Source organism: Heloderma suspectum, chromosome 4, assembly GCF_057233095.1.
Source record: "Heloderma suspectum isolate Gila_16-S chromosome 4, 16-S_ref, whole genome shotgun sequence".
NCBI classification, from domain to species: domain Eukaryota; kingdom Metazoa; phylum Chordata; class Lepidosauria; order Squamata; family Helodermatidae; genus Heloderma; species Heloderma suspectum.
This window is the reverse complement of record NC_139461.1, coordinates 217,879,104-217,892,732: the sequence shown is the minus strand read 5'-3', so window position 1 is coordinate 217,892,732 and position 13,629 is coordinate 217,879,104. Positions and strand designations below refer to the sequence as shown.

The 13,629-nt window shown below is 40.9% G+C and overlaps 1 protein-coding gene across 2 annotated transcripts in view; it reads right to left on the bottom strand.

Moving 5' to 3' along the window:
* Window positions 1–13,629, bottom strand: part of JAK1 (Janus kinase 1) — a 104,732-nt gene that overhangs the window by 47,793 nt on the left and 43,310 nt on the right. For both annotated transcript variants that reach the window (XM_084852295.1, XM_084852296.1), the window contains exons 2-3: window positions 6,746–6,794; window positions 4,864–5,062 (exon numbers count right to left, since the gene is read on the bottom strand). In XM_084852295.1, coding sequence (XP_084708421.1) covers window positions 4,864–5,062; window positions 6,746–6,751 — 205 coding nt within the window. In that variant the 5' untranslated portion in view covers window positions 6,752–6,794. The remainder of the gene's footprint in view (window positions 1–4,863; window positions 5,063–6,745; window positions 6,795–13,629) is intronic.

Sequence of the window (13,629 nt, the reverse complement as noted above, 5' to 3'; positions counted from 1 at the left end):
AGAAGCTCTATACAGTCAGTAAAAACAAGACCTGGAGCTGACCGTGGCTCAGATCATGAGCTTCTTATTGCAAAGTTTCGGCTTAAATTGAAGAACGTAGGGAAAACCACTAAACCATTCAGGTATGACCTCAATCATATCCCTTATAAATATACAGTGGAGGTGAGGAATAGATTTCAGGGATTAGACCTGATAGACAGAGTGCCTGAGGAACTATGGACGGAGGTCCGTAACATTGTTCAGGAGGCAGCAACTCAATCCATCCCAAAGAAAAAGAAATGCAAGAAAGCCAAGTGGCTGTCTGATGAGGCTTTACAAGTAGCTGAGGAGAGAAGGGAAGCGAAAAGCAAGGGAGAAAGGGGAAGATATACCCAACTGAATGCAGAGTTCCAGAGAATAGCAAGGAGAGACAAGAAGGCCTTCTTAAATGAACAATGCAAAGAAATCGAGGAAAACAACGGAATGGGGAAGACTAGAGATCTCTTCAAGAAAATCGGAGATCTCAAGGGAACGTTTTGTGCAAAGACGGGCATGATCAAGGACAAGAAGGCAGAGACCTAACAGAAGCAGATGAGATTAAGAAGAGGTGGAAAGAATACACAGAAGAACTATACAAGAAAGATCTGAATGTCCCGGATAGCCATGATAGTGTGGTCACTGAACTTGAGCCAGACATCCTAGAGAGTGAAGTCAAGTGGGCCTTAGGAAGCATTACTAACAACAAAGCTAGCAGACATGACAGTATTCCTCCAGCTGAGCTATTTAAAATCCTAAACGATGATGCTGTTAAAGTGCTGCACTCAATATGTCAACAAATTTGGAACACTCAACAGTGGCCACAAGACTGGAAAAGGTCAGTTTACATTCCAATTCCAAAGAAGGGCAACGCCAAAGAGTGTTCAAACTACCGCACAATTGCGCTCATTTCACATGCCAGCAAGGTGATGCTCAAAATCCTACAAGCTAGGCTTCAGCAGCATATGAACCGAGAACTACCGGAAGTACAAGCTGGGTTTCGAAGAGGCAGAGGAACTAGAGATCAAATCGCCAACATTCGCTGCATCATGGAGAAAGCAAGAGAATTCCAGAAAAATGTCTATTTCTGCTTCATTGACTATGCTAAAGCCTTTGATTGTGTGGATCACAACAAACTCTGGCAAATTCTTAAAGAGATGGGAGTACCAGACCACCTTACCTGTCTCCTGAGAAACCTGTATGAGGGTCAAGAAGCAACAGTAAGAACCAGACATGAAACAACCGAGTGGTTCAAAATTGGGAAAGGAGTACGACAAGGCTGTATATTGTCGCCCTGCTTATTTAATTTATATGCAGAGTACATTATGAGAAACACCAGGTTGGATGAATCACAGGTCGGAATTAAGATTGCTGGGAGAATTATCAACAACCTCAGATACACAGACGATACCACCCTAATGGCAGAAAGCAAAGAGGATCTAAAGAGCCTCTTGTTGAGGGTGAAAGTGGAGAGTGCAAAAGCTGGTTTGAAACTCAACATTAAAAAAACTAAGATCGTGGCATCTGGCCCCATCACTTCCTGGCATATAGAAGGGGAAGAAATGGAAGCAGTGACAGATTTTACTTTCTTGGGCTCCAAGATTACCGCAAACAGCGGCTGTAGCCATGAAATTAAAAGATGCTTGCTCCTTGGGAGGAAAGCTATGGCAAACCTAGACAGCATAGTAAGAAGCAGAGACATCACCTTGCCGACAAAGGTCCGTATAATCAAAGCTATGGTTTTCCCAGCAGTAACGTATGGCTGTGAGAGCTGGACTATAAGGAAGGCTGAGTGCCGAAGAATGGATGCTTTCGAACTGTGGTGCTGGAGAAGACTCTTACAAGTCCCCTGGACTGCAAGGAGGTCAGATCAGTCCATCCTAAAGGAAATCAACACTGACTGCTCATTGGAAGGACAGATACTGAAGCTGAAGCTCAAATATGTTGGCCACGTAATGTGAAGAGAAAACTCACTTGCAAGACCCTGATGCTGGGAAAGATCGAAGGCAAATGGAGAAGGGGACGGCAGAGGATGAGATGGCTAGATAGCATCACCGATGCAATGAATATGAACTTGAGCACACTGCGGGAGAGAGCGGAGGACAGGAAGGCCTGGCGTGCTATGGTCCATACGGTCACGAAGAGTCGGACACGACTTAATGTCTGAACAACAACAACACTGGAACCATCAAAGAAATAATGTTCCAACATCCAAAAGGAATATTCAAGAGGAAAAAAGGCCTTTGTGGAATGTTGTCCTCCTTTTCAATGCCTCATATGCTTTTGGACATTTCTGCCTGCAACACACTTTGCTATTTCCAGCCAGGCTGGATCAGACCAAAGGCTTATTTAATCCAGCATTCTGTTTCCACAGTGACCAGATGCCTATGAGAAGCCCACAAGCAGGACATGAGTGCAACAGTCCCCTCCAACTCATGTTCCCCAGAAGCTGGTATTCCAAGGCACACTGCCTATAATACTGGACATAACATATAGCAATCATGACTAGCCATTGATAGCCTTATCCACCATGCATTTGTCTAGTCCCTTTTTAAAACTGTCTAAATTGGCAGCCACCACATCTTGTGATAACCATTTCCATAGTTTAACAGTGCGCTGTGTGAAGAAGTATCTGTCCTGAATCGCCCACCATGTAGTTTCATTGGATGACACCAGATTCTAGTTGAGCAGGAGAAAAACATCCCCCAATTCATGCATAATTTTATACAGTTCTATCATGACTCCTCTTAATTACCCTTTTTCTAAGCTAAAAAGCCCCAAACACTGTAACCTTTCCTCATAGGAGAGTTACCACTTCATCTAACCCCTTCACCATTTTGGTTGCCTTTTTCTCCACCTTTTCCAACTCTACAGTATTTATTATTAACATTTATATACCACCTTTTTTGCTAAAGAGGCAGCAATATCATTTCTGAGGTGCAGTGACAAGAATTGTATTATTTATTTAAAATGTTTTATACCACCTTTCAGGGCAAAGCCTCCTCAAGGTTGTTTACAAGGTAAAATTATAAAATCAAAGCAAAATACAATTAAAATGGGAACATAAAACACTTAAAACAGCAGCAACAGTAAAAACTTTAATTTATAAAATAAAAATGGACATCCATTCATTTATAAGTAAATTGAAACATCCAGTTCTTTAGGACCCATTTAAAAGCAGCAAGGATGGGAGCCACACATTTTCCATAGTAGGGCATTCCACAAGGATGGGGCCAAAGAATCTCTTGTGCCATTTTGTTAATGCATCTTACATTGGGCGTAGGAGCAGGGTCTCCATCATGGCTGATTTAAGGCAGGTTCATATAGGTGCAGGTAGTTTTTAAATAACCAAGTCCCAAGCCATTTAGGGTTTTAAAGGTGGTTATCAGCACTTTAAACTGGGCCTGGAAGCACACAGGGAAGCAATGCAGCTGCTACAGAATTAGTGTTATACGTGTCTAGTCTCTGCAAGCAACCAGACAGCTGTGTTCTGTACTAGTTGATGCTTCCAAACCATCTTTAAAGGCAGCCCATGTAAACTGCAGCCTCACCTCTATCATGTTCCCACCTAGTCACATTTTTTCTAAGCCCCAAAGCCCCAAACATTGTAACCTTTCCTGCTCTAGCTTCTTGATCATTTTGTTGATCTTTTCTGCACTTTTCCCAGCTCTACAATATTCCTTTTAAGTCATGGTGACCAGAATTGTATTCAGTTATTTAAAATATTTCATACTGCCTTTCAAGTAACTAGGGCATGGCTGACTGTAGCAAGGTCCACTTTCTCCAGACAGGGACACAGATGGTGAGTCAGCCAAAGATGATAAAAGGCATTCCTGGTAACAGGTGCTACCTGCACTTCCATAGAAAGTGCAGAGTCCAGGAGAACCTCCAAGCTGTGCACTTGGTCCTTCAGGGGCAGTGCAACCCCATCTGACACCAGTCTCACACCCCCACCCAGATTGGTAGGTTTCCCCATGCAGATATTTCCATCTTATCTGGATTAAGACTCAGCTTGTTTGCCCTCATCCATTCTAAAACTGTCTTCAGGTACCTGTTCAGGATTTCCACAGCCTCCCTGGGACTAGTTGAAGGAAATGAGAAGTAGAATTACATGTCATTCACATCCTGATGACACTTTAGACCAGAGATGGGGAACAGTTTTAGGCAGGCGGGCTGGATGAGCCCCCATGGGGCCCTCGGCAGTCTAGATTACATCAGTGGGTGGAGCCCACTCCTGATATCAGAGGCAGGCCACACCCACTGATTTCATCTGGTATCTGGCCAAACCACTGGCTGGAGTTCCTCCAGCAGGCACTTCAGTTGGCAACGCAGCTTCACTCCATGTGAGCTTTCCCCAGCTGGGGAAAACCTGTGCACAAAGAAGCCACCTCTGACTGAGGCACCCAGTAGAACAACCTTTTGAAAGTCCAAGTAAACAACGTCTACTGGATTATCCCTATCCAGAGTGTTGGCGCTCTCCTAGAACTCTACATGTTTAGTGCAGGGCTGGGGAAGATGTGGCCTTCCAGATGTGGCTGGACAACCCATCAGCCCTAGCCAGCATAGGAAATGGTGAGGAATGATGGGAGTTGTGGGCAAAAACATCAGGAGGGCCACAAGTTGTCCATCCCTAGGTTAGCAAGACAAGGGCTTACCACTGCAGAAGCCATATTGATTTTTCTTCAGCTAGACTTATCCTTCTATATGCTTTATAGTTTTATCTTTAATAATGATTTCCACCAATTTACCCAGAACAGATGTTAAGCTAACTAGCTTGTAATTTCCTGGGCCCCCCGCATCCCTTTTTAAATAGACTAAATACTAAGACAGAAGATTGCTAAAACTCACAGCATTTCTGGGCAGCTTCAACGCAAAGCTCTTCTGCTGTATACTTGCCACATGTATACAAAAGAGAAGGCTTGTCTTGTAAATAGAATGCTATTTCCAGTCCTTGCTCTTGAGTTTCTGTGTTCATTTCATTTTTCTTGGAGCTTCTCATTTTTGCACAGAAAGCCATAGCTTTGCAGTCTTCTTTTACACTGAAGTACTATATACAAGGAAGGAAAGAATGTCACAAAAAAGCAAACAAAACAGTTAAATATTTTATTCTGGCTTTGTTCCATGTATTGCAGCTAAATGTTAACCAGAACACTGGTTAAAGCCAATAGGAGATAAGAGAACAGACAGGAAACACTAGAAAACTTAAACAAAATGCTATTAAAAGGCAGGACTCTATGATGGGCTTTGGGACTCAGAATTCCCTGCAGAAATGAGATGCTAGCAAATAACCAAACTGTAAGCTTTCAAAATTTTCAGTTGGAAAGGACAGGGATGATTAGGTTCATTATTTTGACAGCAATCAACATTGGCTATTCCATTTTGGGTCTGGGAGAAAACATTTTAGTTCACTGTCATAAGAAAATAGAGTTTTAAACATCTAAATAATAATCTTTGGAAAAACTTCAGCTTCAGCATTTGTTCTTTCTTTACATCATAAACTTAGTCAAGTAGATGACGTAACATTTTTATTACCACCGAAACGAACAGAGAGTAGTCTCCTGTGAGGTGTTATTCATTTATATTCATTTATATACTAGTATTTCAATAAAAATCAAGTAGTACTATCCTCCAAGGCTGTGTAGCACATGTCAGATGTCTCTGCCGAAGCCTTCTATGGGCAGTTTCAGGATGTGGTTTAGGGGCTGGGTGCCTCAAGGTATTGCTTGATCTACAAACGGTATACCTCTCTTGTAAAAGGAGTAGAGACCTATTTCAGCATTTTGCTAATGAGCATGCTGTAGTACCACCTCCTATTCTACTTTTCCCCTCCCCAGTTCTGAGTTATGTTTGTTGTACCATCCACCTAGGTGTCCTATAATAAGCACAGATGAGATTAACAGGACATATCTTCATGCCAAAGTAACAAACCATAAATAATAAATGATAAATATTACCGATAAATATTACCAATAATCGGAGTACATGACACAAGATCTCATACGGTTGAATTTGTTCACAAGAAATCTTGGGAATGGCTAACTCACTGCAAAAAGTTACTGATTGTGCTCCATCAGTGATCCTTAGTCTGGAGTGGGTCCATCTATGCTCATTAGGTATGGCATTCACTTGACTGGGTGTTGAATTCGTTAGTGCTCTGCATAGAACTGTGACATATGCTATTCCTCTTACTTCCTCTTCTGACCTCACCTTGTAAAAATAAAAATCCCATCTCTGTTTATTTAGGGTGTACACACCTATCCACTTAGGTACCACATCTTGCAACTGACAAAGTGGGCTTCAGCCTACAAAATCTCATGTTATAAAAAATGCATTATTTCTTTAAGGCAGGGATGGGCAACTTCTGGGTTTGGGGGGACATACTGCCTCAAGACTGGGGGGCACATCCATGCCCCCTGCCACTGAATTTGCAGCTGAAATTTGGTGCATCGGTGGTTTTGCTTGAATACAAGGTGCATGCTGCCTGTGCACCTTATTTTCCAGCCACTGCAGCAACAAATTCAGCAGTAGGGTCTGCAAAAAAGGACGGGGGGACAACAACGATGTGTTGCCCACCCCTGCTTTAAGGTATCATGATACCACATGCTGTATTTTGACAGGAAGCAAGGACTAAATTAGATGCATAACATTTCGGGGTGGGTTTTTCTTTTTGCAATGTATGGTTTGGTTTTAAGTTGCTAAGTTGTAATGCACAAAAGAAAAACAAACATACCTGCATTTATATGGATGTCTCTTCAAAACAATCCAGAAACAATTCAACCCTGGTTGAGAGAAAATAAAAAAAATTACCCAAAAATTATAGACTTCAGAAGAATAAGGATTAAGAGAGCAATCCACTCGGACAGCCATCCGGGAGGGGTTAGGATGGGGTGGAGTTCATCCTCCACCCCAAAGACTCCATTTATACCAGTGTAAGTCTAGTGACAGAGGTTTCCATCAATAGTAGGCTCTGAAATCAGGCATTCCAGGGGTGGGGTGGCTTTGGATCAACTGAATCAAAAGCTCCTCGGTTGCCCAAGATGGGTCTGCATCAGGTCTCTCAGCCGCACCTAGAACTTTCAGTGGGAATTGGATTTAAGAAAGAAAAGATCTACCAGGCTGAAAAGCCCAGCAAAACCACCACCCCTGACACCTCCAACCCTAGCCAAAGCTCTGGAAGGGTGGAGGTTCTCCCTAACCTTGTATAAGATTCCTTGAAAAGATACTTTTCTACAACCTGCTCTGGTCAACTGACTGAAATGTTTATTTAACTAAATTGGTATATATCAGCCTTCCTCAGCCTTGTGTCCTCCAGATGTGTTGGACTGCAACTCATATAATTCTCAGCCATGGCCATGTTGGCTGATAATTTTGTGAATTGCATTCCAACACATATGGAGGGCACCAGGCTGGGGAAGGCTGGTATACATCCAAGGGGAAGATTTCCATTCTGACCGTAACAAATATAGCTAGAAGGCACCTTTATCAAAACTGTCATCTAAGTCTATTAAAGTTCCAAAGCTGTCAAATGACCATTTTACAAACACACACTATTCACACAACACTGGCAGACCATTTTACAGCACCGCACAGCAAAAAATATTTTTCATTTCCCAAGACTATAGAAAGTGCTGTCGCTCATTAGAAAAGCCATCTTTTCAATAAGAACCTAACACAGAAGGAATGCATTTGAAAACTGGTTTACGCCACAAGCATTAACACATCCGTAGGAAGGACTATTAAAAGGAATTCTACTATAAATATGAGGAGTAAAACATACAGTTTTCCTGAAACCCTCAAAGTAAGTCAAAATTATTGCTTTTCAGAACTACTTGTACATGACACTTAACCCTTAATTCTTGTTTCTAATTATAGCAGATTTTCCAGGAATATAAAAAATAGTGACTCCAATTCTTTTACAATAATCTTCTGAGGGACACAACAATCAATGTCTAATCAGTAAGTATTTACCATAGAGATGTCCTGATATCCTTTCATTCAGTAGAAGGAATTTCAACAACGATCTAGTGGGGAAAAGTCTTCTAAAATAGATCTTCATTGTAGTAACTAGTAACTATGTTGCATAAATATAATTATATTTAAGTTTCTGGCTACTGCATATAAAGCTAATGCCACCATTTCTCAGGACACTTATATGATTTTTATTAAGGAAACGGTGAAATCTGCCCTTATATTCTTTCATTTCCACAAACAAGAGACTGTATGTGGTCAAGCTTCCTTGTATCTTTTGGAGCATTGTGCCAGTATTAGGGTATACAAAGCAGCAGTCCCCATATCTGTTTCAGCAATTTGTGCAAGGTGGGGATAGAGTCCACTGCATCCTTTAATCTGTTGGTTGTCATGATGTGCAAACCCAGCCATGCTAATCAACTATGGTTTATTAACCATAAACAACCCTGGTTTGTTGTTGAGTTGTGAAGTCTGGATCGTTTAAACCACCGATTGTCATTACATGTGAACCCAGAACTGTGGGTTGTTCATGGGCTGTTTTGCCAGGCTTTCTAGGTTGTACATGGTTAATAAACTATGGTTTGTTAAGTGCAGTTGGACTTGCACATCACAATAACCCAGAATTCAACAACCCATGGGTTAAATAAACCATGGGTTAGCATTATGTGCAAACTAGGTCTTAAGGTTTCATCCAGAGAAGCACTGGTGGAATTCATTATGTGCAAAGGGGCTTCCCCCCTCCCTGCAGCCCCCCAGCCTCCAAAACCACTCCTGAGGGGTAGAGGACCCACAGGAACAATGTACAATGTAGGGGTAGGAATTGGCAGAAATCCAAGTGATGCTGTAAAATGCTGTAAAATGTTTGTAGAAGGGATGTTCTGGATCTCAGACAGTTACATAGTCACAGCAATACATATATCCAATACAAATGAGCACATTTGGCAACTTTTAAATTGGATTAAAATAAGTGACAAGCTAAACTTGACAATATCCCCAGCTTCCTGTTACAATAGTCTGCATTGCTACTGCGAGTAAGCCCTATTGAATACATGCCTCACTTTGGAGTAAACAGAGGATCGGGCTGAAAGTCACATCTCGAAGAACAAGACCAGCCACAACAACTGCTGTGAAAAGTAGCCCAGAAAATACTTGATGTACTGTAGGATGAGCCTTCCTAGACTCGAAGCAGCAGATATATTAGGCACATCTAAGAATGTTATAATATAATGGTAATTGTTTCTCAGTAAGCAATAACTTAATTTAACATAAGGATCTGTAAAGAGTGGCATGAAATCCGGAATGTAACATTTATTAATCTTAAAATATTAATGTAGGAAGGCAATTTTAGGGCATTAGGTGGGGTTTACAGAAATCTATGGCCAGCACGAAAAATTTACGATCTTACCCATAATATCTGCTTAATGCTATGGAACGGAACAACATTTCATGATTGAACGGAGTCTGCAAGTACAGACACTAAAATGAAAAAAATATTTTACAGGTAATAATGTAGTCCAGGGAAGGAAAAGACATTAGGGGTGCAATCCTAAACCTGTTTAGAGAGAAAAATTTCCAGGAAGTTGTACAACTTTTTTCTATCTAAACATGCATAGGATTGTGCCCTAAGTGATTCCTTTGTTACCTTCTTCGGTCAAGAAAGAGCATAACTTCATTTACTAACCCTTTTGGAATCTTTGTCACTATTCAGATTTATGAAGAAGTGTTTATTAACAAGGCAATCTGTCTTCCCACAGCTTTTCAGGAGGGTCCATCTTTTCTTTTTTACTAACTTCCAGATTTAGGCATAGAAAGCAATGCCAACCCTTACCAAATCAATCAGTCATTTGTATCCTACTTTTCTACCCTAACAGCAGCTGAAATTGTGGCATAATAATGTGAAGATGCCATACCAAATGGCACTTTGCAGGAGGGGATGGGAGTGTCAACGTTTTACTACTGGCTTGCCCAGTCTCTCTGAACACACACACAATGAGCCACAGGCAGATAGCATTAAGGGAGAAAAAGGCCTGATAACTCTGACAGCACCCCACCAAGGTACAGAAGCTGTCACTCGCTGCCACAGCAACAAAACACTGCCAAAACTGTTTAAAAGAAACATTAGCTGAGTTCGGACTATCAGCGGGGAAAACAACCGATGCTGCGTTGTCTCTTCTGCTGATCCTCCAAACCCGGCCATTAGCTACACTGCACCACCAGCAATTAGCCGAATTAGAGAAAAGGTGGGCTAGTCTTCTTAAGTATTAGTCTTCTTTGTACAAGAGTGTGGTAGAAGGTTTCTAAGTGGTTATCATGAAGCCAAACCACTTGCTACCACAGCATAAGGGAGCAAAATAGAACCTGATCAACATGGATCTTTTCTATTGGATTTATTTCTAATCCTCATCCAAAAGAGCATCACTAGTGAATAGACAGAAGTATTCTTATTTTCCAGAAGGCTAGTTTTCAAAGATAAATATATTTACTAATGACTTCAATTAACTGTACAAGGTTCTTAATATCAGAATTGTAGTTAAAATAATCAAAGCTAGCTAAAATTTCAAATTAAAGTTACAAGATTAGACTCCAAGGGCCATTTGTAACAAGTGAAATATTGTATTTACACGTCAGATTCATAATTGCCTGTATGGAAGTAACCTCCTCTGTAGGAAAGTTGTGTGTAAAGCAGTGCCTGCTCTTTTGCTTAAACCAATAGCCATTCCAGCATTTTACTGCATGGTACATATGTCACAATATTTCAGGTACAGTTTAGCAGAGATTGTTGTACCTGGCAGATAACATCCGAATTCAAGGATTTCCAGAAATGACCCCAAGTCAGCATAGATTTCAGAAGCCCCCCTCTTCCTTCCTCTAGGTAACTAAGTAGCAGTTCATGGCCAGGATCTAAAGAGCTTGCACTAGCCCTGATAAATGTTGCCTCTTTTCCTTTTAGCAGCTGACATCAATGCTATAACAAACTGTTTTTGAGATACTACTCTGTTTCAACTGTTTGTCACATACAGCATGGAGGAGGAGGGGGGCTCCTGTTCAAGAAGCACAAGTCTAACCCACTCCCTTATACTCAGGGCCAAAACAGACATTACTTTAAATCCATATGTAGGAGTTATGTCTTTTTTTCATTTTCACTCTAACGTAGGTGCGGGCCCTTGATATGGATATTAGAAACCTTCCTACTTCTCACACGGGTCACAAACTGGATTGGTCCTCCTGCATCTATGCTAGCCTAAAAATGAAAAAGATGCAGGGGGTTGATACTGATTTAAAGTAATGTCTGTTTTTGCCCTCACAAAACAAGTTTCATAGATCTATGGCCCTGGCCCACATTTCTTATCTTCCAGTGTAGAAGAAAACTTTGGAAATTTATAGCTATTTATTCAGAAAAAGAGAGGAAAAAGTAGAAACAAGAAATACAAGCTTCCCCTTCTGTCCTGTTTCCCAGATTGTAAAAGGCATTTTCTTATTTAACAATGTGTTTTGAGACACTTCCTCAAATAATGCTGCAACCAACTACATTTTAAAAATTAGGATAAGGCCTAATAAAGTGATTTACCTTCGAAGGGAATCAGTACTCGAAGGCAAAGGAACACTGAACAGCAGAATGCATGTATGCAATATTTCAGAACCCAAATGGCTGCGGAAAAATGAACTCCTACACCTGCCACTCTTAGCATTATATAGGATTACAGAGGGTTATGTTCACAACAGTCTGGTGAGCTCTTTCCCTTCCCTCCCACTTGGCAATTCCCTGCTCCTATCCTAGCATGAGGAAAATTTGTAACATTTAAAGTGCATCACATTTTTAGTACTGATGCTTATTGACCCATGACAGAGCAGTTAGATAAAAAAAGCTCAAGTGTCCATCCTCCTCAGACTATCCCCCTACCCTATTGTCTCTTTGTATTCTATGGCTGAGAGAAGGGCTGTGCAAGCTATCCCATGGCAGCCAATGGGCAAAATAGTGCTGCCTTTTGGAACGATATCACAGAAAAAGGCATGGGTATCGATTTAGACACACCAGCAAACACAGTTGTGACATGGAAAAAACATGTTTCAATCTGTACCTCTTTAAAGCAGCTGAAGAGACTGCTCCTATTTTGATCAAACCAGTGGCACTGGAAGAATGGAATGTTTTCTCTATGCTGTTTTCCTGGATTACTGAATTAATATAACGTGCGGATATTTAAAAAAAATAAAAATAAAAAGATATATAATAAAGAAAAATAGTGTGGGAGGCAATTTGAACATTCAGTCTGATTAAAACTGAAACAACACCCCAAATGTGGCTGCTTTAAAAGTTCTTTAAAAAGCTGTATCTCCAGTTTCATATCAGTTCTGGATAAACTTGTGTGGCAGCAGTGATACAGGCATGATACACTGGAGGTGGGGGGAAGTGTTTTAAACTCCTGCACTGCTGCTAGGTTTTATTGTGATTGTATTGTTATATTGTGGTTTTAATGTTCTGTTTATTTTAAATTGTTTTATTGTGTGTTGCTTGGATTTAATTTTTGTGAACCGCCCAGAGAACTGCGGCTATTGGGCGCTATAGAAATGAAATAAATAAATAAATAAATAAGTGGCATAGAGATGGCCCCATTCAGATCTTTGAGCCCAGAGCAAATAGACCTCAAATACCAATTACCCATGGACTTTCTTCATGAAACTTCCTTCAGTCCAGCAAGGGCAGGGGTGGGCAACCTTTTGGCCAGAGGGCACAACTGGGTAGAAACTGTATGGTGGTCCATAAATGCTGAAGAAACTGATTTTTGAACAGCATTCATTTTGGAAAGGGAAAAGAAAAACCTAACTGTCATCCTTTTTTCAAACTGCTGTTTTTTTCCAGACTGCTTGCACACAGATGATGTAGTCCTTACACTATCTCTCTGGCCAATGCAAATGAATACAAATATATGTAACTGTAGTACTAGTAGTAATAAATACAAACATTTACATAGCACTCTGTGTATTCAAAGCACTTTACATACATTTTCTCAGTAATTTTTACAACAGAGCTCTAACAGTAGGCTATTAACGTTATCCCTCAGATGGGGGTGTTTAGGCTGAGAGAGTGTGGCTTGCATAACATGTACTGTGATAATGGCTATTATAAGATTTGAACTGGAAATTTCATATCTCACAGTTCATATTCCTTTGAGTCTGCGAATGATGATCACAGCAGCATCTCAAACCACACAGGGAATCAAGCCAAGACTATCAGTTTGAGTATCCTGTGCCCAGTATTTCCTTCCATGTTACTGCTCAAGTTTAGTTGCTGGGCAGCTGCTAGACCCCTACACTCCTTTTTCTGTTTAGTACTTCTTTGTCTATTTGCTATCATACAGAGCTCTCTCCCCTCTCCCCTTGTTATCCATCAATATAAGTTCAGTAGCTAATGCTGCCCTTATAAATCTACATTAGTTGAAGGCTACAAACATCAGAAGATACTGAAGATGAAGCTCAAATATTTTGGCCACCTAATGCGAAGAGAAAACTCCCTGGAAAAGTCACTGATGCTGGGAAAGATTGAAGGCAAAAGGAGAAGGGGACAGCAGAGGATGAGATGGCTAGATAGCATCACCGATGCAATGAATATGAACTTGAGCACACTCCAGGAGAGAGTGGAGGACAGGA